Source organism: Sander vitreus, chromosome 18, assembly GCF_031162955.1.
Source record: "Sander vitreus isolate 19-12246 chromosome 18, sanVit1, whole genome shotgun sequence".
Lineage (NCBI taxonomy): Eukaryota > Metazoa > Chordata > Actinopteri > Perciformes > Percidae > Sander > Sander vitreus.
Genome location: NC_135872.1, coordinates 14531690 through 14552396, shown reverse-complemented (window position 1 = coordinate 14552396; position 20707 = coordinate 14531690). Strand labels below are relative to the sequence as shown.

Sequence of the window (20707 nt, the reverse complement as noted above, 5' to 3'; positions counted from 1 at the left end):
TGTGATGATGGATGACATTATATGTAAAGAACAAGGAGGAGATTTAAAAAAAAAAAAAACGACGGGAAAGAGTGAGAAGAGGAAAGTAGTCGTCCACCTCATAGGTTGTGTCCTTAAAGCCGTCTTCAAGCTCTCGATGGTTTTGTTCCTCTCTTCCTCATCTTCTTTCTCAAGAGCGAGGAGCGTCGTTCTCTGTTGGACAGAATATTAAACATCATGAAGATCTGAGTCTGAAGGATAATTCACTGCCATAGTAAAGCTAACCTTGATTTCCAGAGATATACAGGTCACACAGAAGATGTACTACTACTACTACTACTACTACTACTACTACTCCCAGAATCACAGATCTGTCTGTCTTGGACCCTTAAATCAGATCAGGAAAACTCAGGAAGAGCAACAGAGGACGGGTCCTTCTTCTAGGACTATTTTCATATGCTAAAGAATAAATGCAGTTCATGTTATTACTTACAGCTGCCATTGAATTGAGCTGATCAATGTAGTATTCTGGCCAACTAGTTGCACTTTTATTTTCTTCTTGTTCCTGAAAAAAAGAGAATCATAGAGAATGAATGATGATGTGCAGTGATCCACGTAGGAATTGATTTTAATGATAAGGTAAAAAAAAGAACATGAGATAAGTTAATCAAAAAAAGATTGGTTTATGAATAGCAACTTGGAGCGATTGGTATTTAAAGATGTTACATAAGAACGTGGTCTTAAAAAGGAAAATATTTGACAGGACAAGTTGTTATTTGGTTTATGTGACATGTTTGAATACATCAAAGCCCAACTGTAAACCATTTAGAGAACTCCAATTTAATTATTTTTCAGATCAATCGGCTTTGAAAGACATGAAACATACAAACAACAACAAGCACATGGGGAACAGAAGGTCCGGGGAAAAATAGCCAAAAGCCAAAGAATAGAGCCGGAACTTAAAGTAGGGCAACACAAATATCCAGCCCATTTTATCATCAAGAGCTTCACTGAGTTTCAGGAGCTGGTGAGAAGTGCAGAAAAGAGAGCACAGCTGCTTGAGAAAATCTTGAGATTAGCAAATAAATGTTAAAACTGTGGATTAAGGACATGGCTTGATTTATGCTGGGATTAATCTCCTGACAGGCACGTTTGTATTACAAGTGGAAAAAATTCAATAACTGCGAGACATTTCTTAGATGATTTAATTTTTAACTCAAGGGAAAAACACTGAGGAGAAAATGAGTTGACCATGAACTTGGCTTGTACATAAAAGGGCCCCCGGCTTTCATTTTAACTCTTGCTCCATTAAGCGCAAGCGGGCTGTGACCATGAGAAACTAATTGGGCGTCAGTTAATAAAGCGGCCTGCAGAGACTTGGCTGTTCTGACAGAAACTGCAAGCCTTGGCTGGTCTGCAGGGATCGTGCAGAGATGGGGAAGGTCTGATCCTGCTGTTCCACTCAGGTCCGGTGCCAGCTTGACCAGGCGGGTGCTGGAAGAAGTTCAGTCCATGAGTGGATCAGACGCAGAGGTGGGACCACTTCCATTTGCATCTTAAAGAGTTCATCTTTCACCTCGGAAGTCAGCACTCTTCAAACCATGACATCTCCAGTTTACTTAGGGTCATGATGAGAGAGAAAAGTGGGGTCTGTATTTCTGGGAGTTTATTTTTTTCACATTTGAGAAAGTAAAGATCAAAGGCACATTAAGAAACAGGAATCAATCTCAGTTATTTAGAGTCTGCTTTAAAGAGAAGTTAAGTTACAGCTCTCTCACAAATGAAAGGGGGGGTTGAAATTTGAGTCCTAACCGCAAAATCTCTGCTAACAACCAGATCAGTAAATCTGTGTGTTGGCAGATGATGTAGCCTGGAAGAGAGCTGTCAAGAAGGAGGAAGAAGATTGATTCTGTGCAGCATGATTTCATCGGCTCAGGTGCCTGGCCAAATCAAACAGCTAAAGCTTTGCTGCTGTGACTGACTTATCTCCTCCTGGCCCAGCACGACTTCTGAAGCCAAAAAAACCACTGCCGAAAAAAAGCGCCCTCATCGCTCACAGGCTCAGAGCGCCCTGGTAATGACCCCACCTTCCTCTTTATCATCCCCCCTGCCAGACCCACAAAAGCTGCACCTATGGAAGTGAAGCCTTCCTGTTTGCCTTGGACAACCAACCGCTTCCTTTGCCTCTTTTACACACACACACACACACACACACACACACACACACACACACACACACACACACAGATACACAGACAGACACACACACACACACACACACACACACACACACACACACACACACACACACACACACACACACACACACACACACACACACACACTTCCTCTCTGAGCTCAGATGAGTTTGTATCTTTCTGGGTCAGGGCCAGAGCCTGCTGCCGAGTCAGCAATATTGATGCCTTTCTGTCACTCCTTCCTCCCCCCATTCTGCAGGTCGATGCTGCACATAAATATGTGTTTCCACCTTCACACAAACACTGAAACAACCCTGCATGAGCTCTAGAAAGCTGAACAAAAGGCAAAGCAGCAACATGTGGGGGTTATTTTCAAAACGCCTTATGAGGCTACTTTGGGCCCCGAGACAACTCCTAATGAGGCCACTAATTGGGACACAGTAGAAACGGGAGCATACACCGTGCTGTTTCCATTTCCATTACCCTCTCTCGCCTTTTTGCTGCTGGCCAGTGAACGCTGTGTACAGCCAAAGTCATGAGTGCATCAATACTTTACCGTCAGAAAGGAATCATTTATCGTGATGTAGCCTCTTCGGCCTCTTATCATATTTATTGACTCAAAAATTCGGCATTAAAATGAGTTGTTGGCACATGGATCTTTAAGGGTACAGTTTAACATTTTGGGAAATATGCTTATTTGCTTTCATCCTGAGAGTTAGATAAGGGCATCAACTATCCATCCATCATACTAAATCCTAACACCCCTCACCTCCAGTTTGTAACCGGATGTAGGAAAAGTATGCCCTATGCCCCTCTGCATATTAGTCAGGACAGGATATCCCACACACTCATACCTACATGCTATGGCCTTGAGAAACACTGCTGTAAAAATGCGAGGGCAGTGGTGGCTGGAAAGCTCAGCTCGAGTTGATTTAAACTAGTCCAGAAGTCTGTGTTGTCCTGCATGCAGGAGAGGAATTAATATACAGGCAAAGGAGGAACAGCTGACAGTCCTTTTATCAAGAAGAAAAGACATAATGGAATATGACACTGTCACAGAGTGGTAGAGTATGTTGTGGCTACACAAATGCTTTGATGGGACAGGTGTATTATCTAAAAGGAGAAACGGCATGATTAAAAAATCCTCCCTTTAAATCAGGGGTGACAATCAAACAATGAGACAAGGAGCTTATAGTCTGGGAGAAACTACACTCTTTGGAGTCACTAGAAACTTATTTTGCATTCAGTCTTGCAATATATTTCAGTACTTTATAATTCCTGACACTGCCTTCTCTGTTAGTAGATAATCTAGCAGAACAAGCTGGATTTGTTTTACTCCCTCTACACATCACTATTTTTATATAAAACTTATGTAACATCCACTTAGGTGAGTTAATCATGGTGGAGCTTTGAAGAGGCAGTACAGACTTATTATGTAGTGATGAGGAAAGTGACTGTAATTGAAGATATACATAACAGACTGGGGAATAAAGTCATTAGAAAGTACTCTTGGTGGTACTGGAGTGGTGCGTTTGACATGTTTGGGTATTTCTCTGCGTATTATATGTTTAATAATAGCATGTCCTCCATTACAGTACATTATAGGCAGTTTAGTTTGACAGTTTGCTACTAAATGTGTGCATTTCCATCTTATAGACAGTTGTATACACCTGACATTAAAGATGAAAACCTGCGATCCGCAGATACACTATGCAGACAACACGCTCATGGCTGGTGTGAGCAGAGGAATACAGCGATACAAGGTTTTGTGGTCTGTGTTTTTAGACAACTCACAGCTTCAGTCATCAACAAATCAACGAGGGAGGCGATTACACAAACTTGGCAGGATATCTGCAGATATTATTCAGCAGAGGCAGCCAGTCGGCAGCAAGCTTATGGAGGCTGATATTTGACATGATGCACAGTGAGAGTCTTTTACCTTCTTTTTGCTGCAGTAGATTTGCCATTTCTTCTCTGCAGGCAGAGCGAACATGGCTTCCCTGTGTTTCTCTGAAAGGTCGAGCTCGTCCTGCAAAGTGGGGACAAAAAAAGCAGAAAAGGTTAAGAAAAGTTGCTGAGGAGGGTTCATAGGGAGAGGAAGAAATTTTAAATGGAGAAGATAATATTCAATGTCTAGAAAGAGAGCATCAAACACACAGCTTCCAGAGTACCATGGAGCAGAGGACAGACAAGCTATCAAAACAGCATGCTGCAAATTTTGAAATATCCACATAAATCTATAAATAAATATTTAATATTTATATAATTTTTTTGGGGGCTTTTCCCTTTATTTTTGAAAGTGGATTGACGTGAAAGGGGGAGAGAGATGGGGGATGACACGCAGCGAAGGGCAGCAAGTCAGATTCAAACCCTGCGCCGCTGCAGGACTCAGCCAACATGGGGCGAATGCTCTTACTGGGTGAGCTAGAGGTTGCCCCCACATAAATCAATTCTGTTTTCCCCCAAAACAAAAACATGTGCCAGAAGTAGTTGCTCTCAGATAAAGATCAATTTGTGCTAAATCTCTTCATGAACAGTTAGATACTGTATCACTGGGTGCTCTCACCATCAAAATCAATATGACTCTTAATTAAATCACATGTCTTGCAAGCTTTAGATGTGTGAGTAATGGGGGGGGGGGAAATAAGGCGTGGTCTGACTGCTGGACATGTGGTAACAAACATCTGGAGACAACATGCGTCATAGTGTATAATCTAAGATATTTCACAGAGGCATACAAAGGGTGCCGCTGGGAAGACTAAATACTAGAGAGCATTTGAACACACTGAGATCGTCTAAAACGCAATTAAAACAAATCAGCAAGTTTTAATTTGAGCATAAAATAGAAATTTTACTTGGGGTTTGGATATCAGCATTTTACATCACAGCATAGGGACACAGTTCATGGTAAATTGTGCTGAAAGTTATCTGTTTTCAGTGTTGTTTCATGTGATAATCCACATTAGTCAAGTATTAAGGCAATTCTGTTTTAATGAGCTTCATGTGAAAAAATGGATAAAAGTCATGAGAGGGCTTTTAAGCAATTTAGTACCAGGTGACAATATAGGAAGTAGTGTGCACCACCCAGGTTTATTCTTTTTTAGTTGCAATTTAAGCAACAAATGGAGATTAAGTTAATGTGGCTTACCAATAGGGTGTACCCAACAGATTGATTGCTAAATGTTGTATGACGACTACTCTTCATGGGAATTGTCTTTGGGATGTTCTCTGCTAAAGCCATCAAACCCTGGGAATCAATATGTGCAGTGATCAAATGTCCTAAAATGGTTGTGTGGACTATTGATTGATCTAATGAACACAGTGTTGAAGCGTAACTAGTTACATGTAACAGCGTAATTTTATTACAAAATAAAAGGTAACTGTAATCCGTTACAGTAACTGGGAAAATATTAATTTACAGTTAGCTATGAAAATGTTCATGATTACATTGGGGGTCTGAATATTTTCTGTAAAAAGCAAAGCTATATGTTGAATAACATCAATTTTGTTGCTTTGCATGTTTTTGCTGTGCACAATGTCTTCTTTTGCCATTTCCAGCCACAGCCATTTAGTAAAGTTTGATGCTATTCTGATGCTTTCGATTGGTTTGAATTTGCAGCCCCACCCGACAGTTAAATTGCCTCTCAAGCTGTCTGGGAGTTGCTGCTATGGCTACGGATAAAAAAAAACGCGCTCCAGTGCTGGAAATATAAAAAACATACAATTCATACAAAAATATGAGAAGGGTTCGAACATAACATAAGAATGTTTTTCAGCGGTCAAAATGCTATCAACGTCGTAAATGTCGATGTCCAACTTCAGGAAACTGCAGGTAGGCTTATGTAAGTTAAGTTAGCTTACACTAACTGCAAGCCGTCATATTAAATAAAGTAGGGAAGACATGCCTACCTTTTGTGTGACACACCGGGCTTCTAATGTGTATTGAAGACGTATTTTAGCACCATATTTAGTTTGGTGCATATCCAATATGATTTCAAATCTGTGACCTCAGAATGATATCATATTAAAAAGAGGTGCTGCAGTCTGACTTTGTGCTGGCTGTTTTTCACAATTAAATTATTATAATCTTAATTCATGTGATGAAGGATTTTAAAAAGGATTTTGACAGTATGTGTGGAGTACTGCTGTAAGGTTAACACTGCCAGGTTTAAACATCTGAAAATGGTTATCAGTTGAAAAAACATTCATCAGAAATTTCGAAAAGTAATCAAAAAAGTAAGTAAATGTAATAAGTTACATTACTTTGATAAAGTAATTGAAATAGTTACACTACTATTACATTTTAAATAGGGTAACTTGTAATTACATTTCCAAAGTAACCTTCCCAACAGTGCTAATGAATCAGGTAGACATACTAAGTAAGCACTGAATGGGGAAAAAGGCAACTCATTTAAATGTTTTATAGTGGCTACGAGCTTTATGCTGGAACATATTAGCTGTTAATGTTTTGTTTGAGTGAGAGTGGCTTTATCTCTCTTGATTTACAGGTTTTTGGAAAACTTTTCGCAATTAATCTCAAGTTCAAAGGTCAGGTTTAAATAATCGTAATAGAGCAGATGGCCCCGACCTATTTCACAACGTGAGTCTTATTTCCAGCAAACCCGTTATACCCGATTATACACACACATGGTGGCTAATACTGGGCGAAAAGAAAAGCACGTGGCTGATTTCTTTTGGTAAACAGAGCAACTGAAAGCCTCCTTGTCGTCACACTCAACTTGCTCAATTATGTCTTCATAAAGGGTGGGAGATAAAAAAACAAGCAATTAGTAGATGGAGGAGGCTGAGACATTAGGAGTTCCTGAATGAGGTCTATTGATGTGCAAAAATGTCATGCTTAGATTACTGTGGCAACCACAGGAGAGGAAAATGGGACAGGAGAGAGAGGGGAGCACGACAAATTAGAAGTGACAATAAGACAGAGGAAGAATAGCAGCCTTGCCCCATTACTCACAAGATAGTGTAAACTGGGAGGAAGTGACAGTTTGTTTGGGAATGTCTCAAAATGTAACAGACAGTAAACAATGAGGTAAGATTATATTTTAAAGACATCTTCATCTGTTTAAAAAGTGTCTGTTATGCTAGATGTTAAACATGCATTGTACAAACACAAATATTTGAATTCTCAAGTCTCTTGCTTGTCTCTATTTAAATCGTAATCTAAACCTTTAAAAAAAGACCCACAAATCTTAAGGCTAAATAATTTTCCAGCTGGGCACTGTAGTATTTGGCAAACACTACCCAAACAGTAGTAGTGCATTTGTTGGGGACTATTTTCAGCTGCGGATTAAACATTTGGTACTCTAGTGAGTATTCACAGCAGCACAATGGTATATGTGGGATTATTAAAAATAAAGTACAGTAGTACATACATGGTCATAATTATGGTAATAAAAACAAGTCACCCAGTACAATGGTGGGGCTCATTTATGTGTTTTTAATAGGACAATAATGGAGGTCTAAGGCACTGGGGAATATGCAGTCTTTATGCAAAAGGGATTTGCTGACATTAAGTATAATGTAATAATACAAGTAAAATATAAAATAACAACAGTTTTATCCTTTGAATCAAAAATCTAAATGTATTTACTAAAACATGAATTAAATGCTTCTTTTAAAGTCTTACAATTACTCTGGTTTGAATTTTCTCAACAACAAAAAAAAGCAGAATAAAGCCTTACCACCAACTCAGAGAACATGCCATCCAGCTCATCATATCCTGGCATCGGCAGAGCCGGCTCCATGGCCTGCAGGGCAAAGTCCTCCCTGAGCCTGTAGGTGATCTCTGGGTGATCGCTGCTGTTAAAACAGCAGAAGATGAAGGAGAGGCCACCACGGCCGCTGCCGCCACGTTTCCGAGGAGCCATGGCTGTCCGATAGTCCGGCTGGTCAGGCAGGGAGGGTGGGAGGCTCCTTCAGGGCCTCTTTACAGCCTCCTCTACCTCAGAGTCCGGCCTGTCAGAGAGTACTGTGGACGGGGAGAAGGAGAACTTAAGTTTGTGCCTTTTAAACTGGTTTTCTCAGAGTCAGATGAACAATAGAAGATAATACGGTCCACAAGAACTAAGAAATGCATATTTTAATATATACAAAGATTAATACTTTCTGCTCCCTTGGATGAAATACGAAGCCCCACAACAACACTCTAAGGACAAACTGGCTTGGACATGTTGACATTAGATGAACTGTTTCTTATTAGCAGCTGGATGACACAAAATCTATGAAGGCTATGAGTTTTCCACAGTAACTACATTACCCTCTGTCCCTGGTAATGGTTAAATATGCACCGTATCAATGAGGGCAAACACTGAAAGATTTCATTATATCCTTTAAACAATAGGGTCCCGTGAGAGTGTGATGTTTGAAATGGAGACCATAATTTGCCAGGATTAGTGTATTCAGCTCTTTTCATCTCCCCTTCCTTCTTATTCAGCATCGGCTTTCCTCTAAAGACGAATGATTAGAGGGGGAGTGTTTAGAATGACCATGGTGAGAGGTGTGTGAGGCCTTTTGTGGTCATCGTGGGTAAAGAGCAAAAACAGGCTTTCTTGTCGACCCTGAGACGAGTCATAAGGTGTTATGTCGGACTGCATGTTGTTCAAATGACAGGTGAGATTTACAATATGTGGAGTCCACGTAAAAATCAAACATACACTGCCTCAATCATCCTGATAACCATCAACAATAGACTTTCCCTTCCTGGCTCTCCGACTTTGTAGGCATGATTACACACTTGGTTTGGTCTCCGGCAGTTGCATTTTCACCAGTAACGTAGGAAACGTGTGCAATCCCGTTGGACTACTGCCCCTCTGCCCTGCCTCTATATTGCAGATAAAAATAGGCTACATAGAGATCAGCTGCCATAAATGAACAGCATTGGTGAGGAGGGTTGAGCACATTACAGAAAGTTCTGTGCCAGATGAAGATTTAATGTGCCCAAAAACATCTTAAGTGAATTGTGGTTTGGTGCTAATTAGCAAATGTTTTCATGCTAACACATCTTGAACTAAGATGGTGAGCATTGGAAAAATTATACCTACTAAACATCTGCATGTCAGCATTGTCACCAAGAGCATGTTGTCATGCTAGCTTTAGGATTTAGCTCAAATTACCTCTGTGCTAAAGTACAGCCTGACAGTGCTAGACTATTAGTCTTGTTTAATGGTACAGCCCTTATGTCTTCTCTTCGGAGGGTATTCTGACCTGGGATCAGATTAACTGTACGTGGACCCTTTGGTTCTCTGGTTACAGCTATTAAGAGTGACAGTTTACTCTGTTGCTAAAGCTAAAAACGGAATCTTGAGACAAGACAGACCTCGAGTCTCAGTACTGAAAATATAAACAAGTTTGATTTGTAACAAACCACTAATTCACACAAACACAGAGTAAGAATGGAAACAGCTGCAGTGTGTGCTCTCAGACCTGCTGGCTCAACTCCAAGCAGGAATAATGGAATAAAGTGCACAAGACCTCTCCGCTGTCTGGCAAATGAAGATGTGTTGACCAGATATCCATGAGGACACCACCGTCAGCATGTCACAAAAACAGCTCCACAGTCTTCCTCCCTGCTGTGCCAAGTGGTGTGATGCCAAGTATCATAACCACAGAGGCTGTGCTGACCTGCAGGAATTTATGGACATCTTTTCTTGGTGACCGGCAGCCCGCTGAACATAACCAACTTTACTTGACCTTTCCCTGTATTTTCCTATAAGTCAGAGGTTTCGCCCAGACAGAATGCATCGTATGCAGTGTGATGCAGTCCAAATTTAACCTGGTCGGGTCACGTACTTCACTGTAAATGAAGATTAAGATCACTATGCCCAGTGGGCTGAGGCGACAGAGGACAGCTAAAGTTATCTCTTCCAAAAGGGAAAGTGAGGACATTTCCTGTGGCAACTTTGTGTAAGTAGAGTCAATAAGAAGTCCATATTATGGTCAACATAAATAAAGCCTGAGGCCATTACTGTCCCATTTTAGTCACTTTTTTGGTTCATCTGCTATCCAGCAGCTGTGCTTTTCAAATTTGGAACAGCAGCTTAAGCTGTCAGAGACTTTTTCCAACCACCAGAAAATCTGTGGTATTATGGTTTATATTTCACCCTAAAATGTGTTTTAATTTTTTTTATATATGGCTCATTAATATGCTGATGCCAACAAAAACAAAACAAGCAAAACACAATGATAAGATACCATGTAACAATATCATATTTGGTTTCAAGGAAAACTGTGCTGATATTGATTTGTTGCAATGACCACTTCATCAGACACACAGGACATTAGTCCAAATTACCACTTGTGTCTCTTGGTGGCCAACAAACTAGTTATAATTGGGCAAACTGTCAAACAAAGCTAACAACAGCCAACTGTATTTCATAACTAGAAAATCCACTCTTTTCTGATAATATTCCAAATATACATACCTGTATATAAGCTTATAGTGTACTACACAGACAAGGTGCCTGAGGACATCACACGTGGGATAAAATACACAGTGGCTCACCCTTACTAACACACTGAATAGTGTATTTATTTTGACACATCCTTGACTTTTCCAAATAGACTACCAGAGGCCTCAGCAGCAGCTGCTTGGCTTCACAATCACCATCTATTCTAGCATGAAGGGAAGAAGCAACTCAAAGCACTTTTTGACCATATTAGTCCACAAAACTGCCATTATTTTCCATTAGCTAAAGCGAACTGTAAACTTTGTATAAACTTGTGCGCCAGAGTGGGACAGCGCTGGTCCCCATCCAGCTGCAGGAACCTGCGGATGTGCCACGGCTCGGCCATGTGGGGAGGGTACAAAGTGGCAGAACACAAAGAGGGGCAGTGTTTAAGGTTTAAACATGCAGACTGTGACACTGGTACAAGTTTGTCAGAGTTAGTGCTGTAATTCTTAACCTGTGAGACCTGAGTGCTCTGACATTAGCCCCCTGATGTTGTCAGTCAGACGGTCAAGGTTCCCAACATAACAGAGGCCTGTTAGAACAAGAGGACATTCCTGTCATAGCCAGGTGAGCTTTGTGACCCTGAACAACAGCCATACAACAACACCTTCAACTGTCACCTGCACTAAGTAAGAAGAAACTTTACTTCAAATCCCCAACAAGCATGTAACTCCCCCAGTCAAACTGACCCTTAGCTGTCCAAGCAGTAAAAGTTAGCAGAATTTATTTCTAGGAATTATCCTTATAGTAGGCATGTTTGAAATGTTAACAGTCTGCAAGAGGATGATAATGCCATGTAACAGCTGCACTTTCCATATAATCAAGAAGAATGCTGTTTATACTGACATAAATCAACTCTTGAACTGTACTGGACAAACATGACTTTTGTAGGCTGCTGCTTACAGCACAAGGAAGATTCCTTTGTACTCCTTCATTCATACACATCCAATAATTAAACCTGCCCACCCAAATCCACACAAACACTTTCTTTCTTTATCTGTAGGACATTTCTATCCTTGGATAGCCTTGTTGTTTTCGTGACCATGTGGTTTGGCGGCTGACCTGGCGTGAGTCCAGACTTTAAAAAGAATCCCAGTGTTTGTAAAGTGAGTGTGAGCCCGTGCATTGTGCCCGCAAAAGACCTCTCCGCTAAACCTGCAGAAGTGTCAGGTCCGCCGGAGAAAAGGCAGAAGCAGAGAAGAGCATCGTAAGCTAAACACAGAGAAACGCTCACGTTACTAAACATGTGCGAAGAGGAATGAAGAACATTCTAAGATGATCTGACACTAAATACAGCTGTCTTCATTTTTCTTCTTTTCTCTGTTCCGTCAATTTTATTCCTTATTTCAGCCTCCTCCACTGTTCAAGCTTACTTTATATTTAGATTTATATTATTTGCTCAACGGCATCAACATTGATGGTGAACTGTGTAGTGAAAATAATGTATGTTTGATTTTTCTAGTCCTGCTTGGATTGCTCGTACAAAAGCCAATCTAACAGTGCCACAGCACTCCTATAGAGTACATAATCTTAGCTGCCCAAAAATTGACCGTGACAGTGGCCCTCCTGTGTTGGTATCCAAAGACTTAGAAACAAATAATCATCACTTAATCAGTACTTAGTTATAATAAAAACTAAGTACTGATTACTGCCAAACATGAAGGAAATTAAAATAAATAAAAACAATAAAACAAGAAATCTGTTTCCTAACCAAACCAAATCCGAATAAAAACATGCAATCTAATATTAATTATGTAGTCATAAAACAACTGCTGTCATAAATAGGTGGCTTTGTGTATAATCCAAAAATGCCGACAGGTTAACTTAAAGCTGATGCTAATAAGCCAAAATGTGTCTCACTTGGAGCAGGAATCCAACCTTGGAGAGAGAACACAGTGGACAGTTGTGTATTGAAAGCAGATGTGTGAAATACCTTCTTCGGCACCAGCTGGCATCTATCAGCAGTTTCTGGCAATGAGATGTACTTTTAATTTTTGATGCTACAGCTGCTATGGCTGCCTGAATCATCAGCAGCACCAATGTTGTTTGGGACAGGACACACCAGAACAAATCTACTAGTTTCTAATTGAGCAAAGTAGCTCTACAGCTAAAGGTAACGAAGGAAACCTTGAATAAGAATGTGAGTATTAGAGCTGTAATGAAAATCAATACTAGGCAGCAAGGTTGCTTCGCCTTGAGGTGATTTGAAAAGAGATACAGTACATCTCTCTTTGGCTCAAGTGCTAATTAGAAAAAATCTACCTTTTTAAAAGTCCTTGAGTGAGACTAAGACTCCCTCCCTGCTCCAGGGACATTGTTCTGACCCTGACCTCTGACCTTTCTGTGCAGCCAGGGAATGAAAAATACATTTGTGATGGATAATGGAATCACTAAGTGTCACGTTACTGTTAATATCATCCTTACAATATGCCATTTCTCTAACGCAAGACAGCACACATTCATTTATGCTTTGCTACACAAAACCCCCCAAAATGCCATGTGTTGTGGCCAGGTTGCCTCAGTGGGTAGAGCAGGCGCACATATACTGAGACGTTTATGCCTTGATGCAGAGGTCCAGGGTTCGAATCCGACCTGTGAAGATTTCCTGCATCTCTCTCCCCTTTCTCACCTAGCTGTCCTGTCAAATTAAAGGCGGAAAAGCCCAAAAAAAGAATCTTTAAAAAAATAAATGCCATGTGTTGTTCCAGGATTAGCTGTAATGACAAAAAAATGTAAACGCTGTTAACTGACTGCTTGTGTTGTGCAGAGTATAGCTGCAGTTGTGTTATAGGCGGACCACAAAGGCATTTGGTGCACAGAAGTTTAATCTTCTTTTCTGATTTAGGATTTGGGATGGATCAGACTTGCAATTTGATAATCATCTCACCACAGGATTTTCAATGCAAAGCAGCTCAACATGGTAGGGAGTGCCATCTCAATACTATTCCACTACATTGCAATACAGTGTTTCTCACACTGGCAAAATAAAAGCGTACTTTTATTAAAAAGAGCCACTGGAGAGACAGTTCATGGTTTGAGGATTGCAGTGAGCTTCAAGGAGGTTTATGGACTTTTGGAAACCCCCATGACTGTTGTGCACTACATTTGGTCATTTATTTTGGATCAATTTGGACAGCTGCAAACAAAAGGCTCAGGAGTCACACAGTGAAGGCTGGTGGTAGTCCATTCAGCCTGGAGCTGCCCTGCTGAAAATCAATCAGCAACACAGTGTTTGAACACAGAGCGATTGCTTAACCTGTGAAACTGAAAACGGTGTTGACTTATCCACAAAATGCTCAAAAGTAACAACAGTCTCACAAGTATCTCCATCTCTCAGTGCAGCTGCAGAACATGAACTGCTAAGTTTTTTCCCCAATAAAAAAAAACTCATATCTCCCTCTTGTTTTTGCTTAAAGCCAACATTAGTTACTGCTAACTAATAGTAAACTGACTAATGTTATTTCTGAAAACCAGCAGCTATTTGGCAATTATTTTTTTAGGTTGAACATGATGCATGATGTTTAACATTTTCTCTGGTTTAGCTATGGTACAAATGGCACAGTGGAGCCCAACTGTCTTGCACAGCTGGATAGCGTACATAACCCTCACCCTGCCAATTACTTAATGGTGCCCCAAGTGCACAATGAGTAAACACACGCAGACTTGGACACACATCAGAAAATAAATGGGCCATGATAGAAATGCTGACTGGCAGGTTAAGAGGAGATTAAAATCAATCAGTGAGACAACAGAGAACCGCCAAAACTGTCTTAAGTGTTACAGCATCAGAGCTGTTCAGCTCTGATGCCTGTGTGCTCATTGTTTGGCTAGATATGACAACGACATTGCCTCTGGAGCATTGATGTCACATGGCTGAGGGAGTAGTGCTGAAGTGGCTCTCATATTACAGGATTAACAAACAGAGAGAGCACAGGGAAGGGAGAACAGCACAGAGACAGCTGATACATTTTTTACACTAAACGTCTCTTGTCTATGACTGCGGGTTCAAAAGGTTCACATCTTGTTGGACTTTGAAGTACCGACAGTAGATTGTGACAAAGTTGCTGTGAGCTGTGACTGTTGTGCAAAACATTTATATGCTGGAATGTAATGAGAGTTTTTTGGTGCGATAGTTTTTCCAGTTTTTATAATGACATACAGTACGTCAATGGGCGCATTGATATATGTCTTGATTTGGAACAGGACACTGCTGCAGTGTTTCTACTGCATGTTTGCTAAAACATTATTATTATTGGCTGTGGAATTAAACAAATAAACAATAAGCTAAAAACCTGAAATGAGAACTACCTAAACGTAATCAAATCTGAAGTTACTTTATAGTATTTTCTAGTAAAGAACCAACTAAGAGCTGATTAGTCACTTAAGTAATTTATTAAGAAAAAAGTCAAACTTTCTGGTTCCAGCTTCTCAAAGATTTGCTGATTTTGTCTGTTTTGTATAATTTTATATTGAATGCCTTTGGGTTTCATACGTGTTGGTGCCACAAAACAAACATCTAACTCATACTCATACATCATACTCTCTCTGTGTACTGTTGTAGGCCAGTATCGCAACGGTTATATTCAACAATACATTTAATGGTACACCATAAAGCTAGTACTATTGTGTATTGTTACCAACAAACTAACACTGCAGTACCTGTTAGAAATGAAAGCAGGGAACTCTATTAGACATGCCGCATAGAGGTAATCTAATTGTTTTCCACATCCTTCCTCATTAAACACTTGTGGTTTTCACAAGTTTCAGGCAGTCTGTGATGATGACTCAGATTAGTTCAAGACCAGCCTCTGTATCTCTAGCCACGCCTGTTCTCAACAGTGAAGGTTAATCTGGTCAAAAATGATCACCAAACAGAAATGGAAGAGAAAGGCTGTGATCAGTGCAAGCTGACTAACTTACTGTGTTCATTCCTCAACAGCATTAATTCATGACCAAAGGAAGGGTTGTGCAAACCCAGTGCTGATGAGCAAATGTTTGTCAACTAAGTGGTTTTGTTGCCAGGGAGGGATTCAATCTAATGTGTGGTACCCTCTAGCTTTTTACAAGTCAATTTACTGGCAGACCCAGTGTGTGTTTGTTTTAACTTTAACACTTTCATGAGCGGTGTGTTACAGTAGCACGTTTTGCACAGAATTAGAAACCATACGTCTGATCTGTAGAGATACTGGATGCTTTAAACTAATCTGTATAGTCTCCCAAATTAATTTGTGAGGATTATTCATCTTCATTGCCTATGGTGACAGATTAGATGGAAAAATAACTTGGTTTTTTTTCAATTTTCTGTCCCACGCCTTAAAATGTAATTCAGTGCTACCTCCCCTTACATGCATGATTAATAGCACAAAACAAAAAATGTACATTTAGGATTGGGGAGTGTGCAGCTGAAATGTAGGGAGGACAGAGACTAAAAAGCAGGTTAAAGGCTGCTGCTCTTTCCGCAGGCAAGGTTGTCAAACTCGTTCTGCAGACAAGACTCTCCAAACCCCCACTCTTAACATGTTAGCATTCTTCCTCGGGTCAACCCTTCAAGTGGAGGTTAGACTCGGGGCAAAGAAGGAAACTACTCAAACTTGCGACAATATCATTGCCAGGGTTTTAGCTTAGTCACCTGGGTTTAGTTTGTTAGCCATGATCCAAAATACTGAAAAAAAACAGTGTGGTTTAAAAATAGCACATGAGTAGCCCGTATCATGCCGTTTAATTATTGTAAAAATTTGAAAAAAGGCAAAGTTTAACAAAAAGCATGTTGACAGTTGTTGACATTTGAAAAAAGAAAAACTTGCCTATTTCACAACAGCAGCTTAACTTTTATGATCTGTGTTTGTAATGCAGGTTCAAGTTTGGGTTATAAATTACAAGGTTGTTTTTCTCAGCTATAATCATTTGCATTGCCATTCTGATTTCTATCCACTATGTTTGGAATGTTCCCCATGTGCAGCTCCAACAACAAGTGTACTGCAATGTCTTCTAACTAAAATGGAAGGAGTCTATGTCTGTCTGTCTGTCTGTCTGTATGTCTGTATGTATGTCTGTATGTATGTACTTAGATTTTCTCGGCAACCGTTCAGCCGATTGACTTCACACTTGGCGGGTGTTTTGCTGAGGACCCAAGGAAATGTAGTGTTAAATGTGAGCTCTTGAGATCTGCAGGACATATTTATTAGTAGTGTGTTATGTACACACTGTGTAGTGTATTGAGAGTGGACCCCTAATACAGTAACTGTTGCACCGCTCCCTGTAAGGACTCCTGGGTGAGCATCCGTCCGTCAATTTATTTTGGCCAAAGACACGGGCGACGTCAGGCATAACAGTCTTCCTTCATTGCCGCTAGTTCTTTGATGTTGGTTTGGTGTGTCTGGAGTCTGGACCTTTACATCCATCACATTATAACCATACACAGCATACTTTAGTAATCAGAATTTTTTTTTATATTTGCAGTTAAATGCAAGATAGATGAGAGCAGCAATTCTCAACCAGGGTTACTTATATCCCAGGAAGTACTTCTGCACTTGCCAGGTGTTGCATGGAAAAACAGCTCAAGTAAGTGGAAAAATTCTATTATAATTTCATTTAAAACAATGTATCCACATTTTGAGTCAGCAGTAACACATGAACACCATATGTTGCAATAGAGAGTGCGTGAAAACTAGTTAACAAGCAAGCAGAGAAGTTGAAAGAATTCAAAGTAATGGACTAGCGGATAAATATGCGACTGTTCAAAGATCAGCATCACTTTAAATTTGCAGTAAATGACAAAAAATGGAAAATAAGAGAAACTGCTGAATATCAAGAAAGCAGAGGAAAGAATAAACCTTTAGTGATTTCAGAAGCTGTGGACTTTAAGCAACTGAAAACATCATAAAGCACCAACAGCGGTCACCATGATCTCCATCCATGTGGCAGAAGGAACAATAGACATTATCATGTGCACCACAGCTGGGCACAGTCCAATATAAGTCACAAATCTATTTCTGAGTAGTAAAACCGATAACCTCTCAGATCATCAATAATGGGGCGTAGAGAGTGTTATAACCTCTTCTAGGATACCCTGAGCTGCAGCCTGTCCTTTAAAAAGCCCTACCTCTTCCTCAGTTGCTATGGTAACCGGAGCGGTGGGTGACCGTTGCAAGCTGGGTGGGTGGGTGATTTAATGTAAGCCCTTTCCATCGCACATTACCCTCCTTTTTAATCTGCTCAGGATGTTTATAGGGGAGAAAATAGGATTGTCTCTCTAATTCAGCAGACAAAAACAAATAACAAAACCATTAAGGATTACAGAGCAAAATCTAGCTTGCAGTCACTCAGAGGCACTGAAATCCTGCAGAGCTACAAAGACGAGCTGTCAGTCCTTTGTAATACATCAGTCTGTATAGTATTTACATGCGATGTAGAGTGTTCATAGCCTCTCGAGAGAAGCTGAGGAAGTGGAACCTGAGAAGGATGAGCAGCGACAGGAAATGAGCGTGGTGAATGAGAAGACCACTCTCTGCTCAAGGTGACTTTCCTTTTCATTGACCTGATTATCTGCACTCCGCCCCCCCATGGAAAAAAGTATGCCATCCTCTCTCTCTCTCTGTCTCACAAACTCGACACTGATAACAGGCTCCATTCGCCAAACCACAGAGGGAAGCTGGTGGGAGGTAGCAGCCTGTAGCCGCTGTGCATGAACACATATTTCTACCACCACCTCACCCTATCTCCAGACTAGCCTTGTCATTAGGGGGCATTCCCCACATACACAGGACAACTCTCTCACCACGAAATCAGCCCCGGGGCCCGGTCCGAGCACGCCGTCATCCTCCCCTCCCCCCGGTTACTAGGGCAACACCATTTTTCCGCACCAACACCTCTTAATAAGACGTGACACAATCACCTACGTCTTGGGGAGAGGAATCCAGCCTGTATCATGGGGAGCGATAAAGCAAACCAGCAGCCCTGACTCCCCTCATCCACAGACACTGATAGCCTCAGACTATCTATCGGTCACATGCAGTCCACAACACACACACACAGATAAACACGCAGAGACACTGATAGCCTCAGACAATCTACCGGTCACATGCAGTCCACACACACATTCCAATTAGCAGCCGGCTTCGGCTCCTGCACCCATTTTCCCTGATTACAGGGTGGAATGGGAAGATTCATTGAGCTGGTCTTACCCTGTCCAGGAGTGAGCTTGCCTCTGTTGCATTCCCTTTATATCCTCAACTCACTGCAGCATCCAGCTTTCTGCACTGTCGACAGAAAAACACAACATGCAGCAGAGCATTTCCTGCGCAAGGTATGTAATCCACGCAGGTTTTCAAAGCCGTCGTTAATAAGCAATGAATCCCAGAGGCTGTCAAAATCAGCAGAGAGGAAAATCCCAGTTAGAGGGAGGCAGTTTTTCTCTGATGGGGGGCAAACAAGGTATAAACTTGCCGTATAGCATGAGCTGCTGTTGCAAACAGCCAGCTGGCCGGCAAGAACTTCTCCTCGGCGTATCCACTCCCTCCCTAACCTTCTTCACTCTGCCTTTCTCTGCAGAAGGCTGTGGGGGCAGAGGGGACAGGCACAGATGTTACTGGCTCCAGGCCACACCCCTTTTCAACACTCCCAGTCCTAATAGGATGCAGCCGAGCAGTGGCCGCCGCCCAGCTCCCCCAGCTCCCCCCCCCCCCCCCCTACACCGGCTTTGGACAACTTGTTTAGGGTTTGTTTGGAAAGGGCTTGTTTGGAGAGCTGCAGGAGGAAAATAAAGCTAAGGTGCAAAGTGTGTGTGGCGTAAATGTGGGTGTGGGAGGGAAAGAGATGCAAGCCAGTGAAAGTGTGACAAGGCTACTGAAGAAATGTCAAAAACATAAATTAAGAAAGAAAACAGGAGTTTAGCTACTTCCCATCCTTTACAAAAAACACCTCCTGTGTATAATAAAAACATGTAGCCCAAGCAACTTAAAGCACTGCACATACCGTATTCCATCTAAACAGTCTGGCAATGATGACACAACTGACAAAATATCCAGAGGATTTTAATCTAAACAATTCCAGACACTCCCACATGATTTACAGCACAAGCACCACTCCTGCACCTCAGCTAATTACTGACTCGCAACATCCAGCATCCATAAACATCCCTACATTGCAACATAGTGATATTATTTTGGAAATGAAAATGTTTAAGGAAGTTTCTGTGGAGGACGCTCATCAAAAATGTACAGAATGAGGGTAAATTGGCCTTTTGTGGCAAGATTTGTTTTTTTTGTTTTTTTACAAGAACCACCAATATAATAAGACCTATTTCAGTCTGGTCCTTTATTACATGCGGGTTTTCAAAGTAAATTAAGTGAAGTCACCAAAAATGATTGTCCCGACAGAAAACCCCCATTAATACAGCAACTGCTAAAACTCTGTGGTTCATTTTGACATCAATAGACTTTCTATTCTTTCTTTTCTCTTAAAGTTTTTTGTGAAAACTCAAAAATGACAAATATGAACCGTCTACTTTAATGTTCATTTTGTGAGTAAGTTGATGGCAGGACAAAATTAAACTTGTTGTTGACGGGTTTGTGTGCTCTCTGCAAGCCGGTGTCTATACTCAACCAAAAATTGTTTATGAAGTATAAAGAAGCATCACTCTGTAACACCACTGTACAACTGCAGGTGGACTAAGTGTTTTTATTGTCCCCACAGCTCTAACAGTGTGATACAACGTCTCTCAAGCTGATCATGTCACATCAGTTTCAGGAGTCGCATTCTTCCAGTTAAACTTTCAGTCATATCATATCAACTTAATAGTTTTGAATTAGTATTTGGATCCAGTCGCTTGTGAAAAATTAGGTGAAAGTTAGAAGGCTACAGCTGTTATTTCTCATTATTTTTAGGTAAATGTTGATGTTGGTACCAGCAAATACCCAGTATTAAAGTGCTCATATTATGCTCCTTTTCAGGTTCATAATTGTATTTAGAGGTTATATCAGAATAGGTTTATGTGGTTTAATTTTCAGAAAACACCATATTTTTGTTGTACTGCACATTGCCGCAGCTCCTCTTTTCACCCTG

General features: G+C 40.9%; 1 protein-coding gene across 4 annotated transcripts in view; it reads right to left on the bottom strand.

Annotated features, from left to right (window-relative positions):
* The window catches only part of daam1b (dishevelled associated activator of morphogenesis 1b), a 49158-nt gene that overhangs the window by 15324 nt on the left and 13127 nt on the right, over positions 1-20707 (bottom strand). For 2 of the 4 annotated variants that reach the window (XM_078274893.1, XM_078274896.1), the window contains exons 2-5: positions 7880-8166; positions 4117-4206; positions 473-544; positions 98-192 (exon numbers count right to left, since the gene is read on the bottom strand). In XM_078274893.1, the coding sequence (XP_078131019.1) occupies positions 98-192; positions 473-544; positions 4117-4206; positions 7880-8065 (443 nt within the window). In that variant the 5' untranslated portion in view covers positions 8066-8166. Of the gene's footprint in view, positions 1-97; positions 193-472; positions 545-4116; positions 4207-7879; positions 8167-18828; positions 19200-20707 lie in introns of those variants that run through there. The other 2 variants (XM_078274894.1, XM_078274895.1) reach the window with 2 other exon arrangements.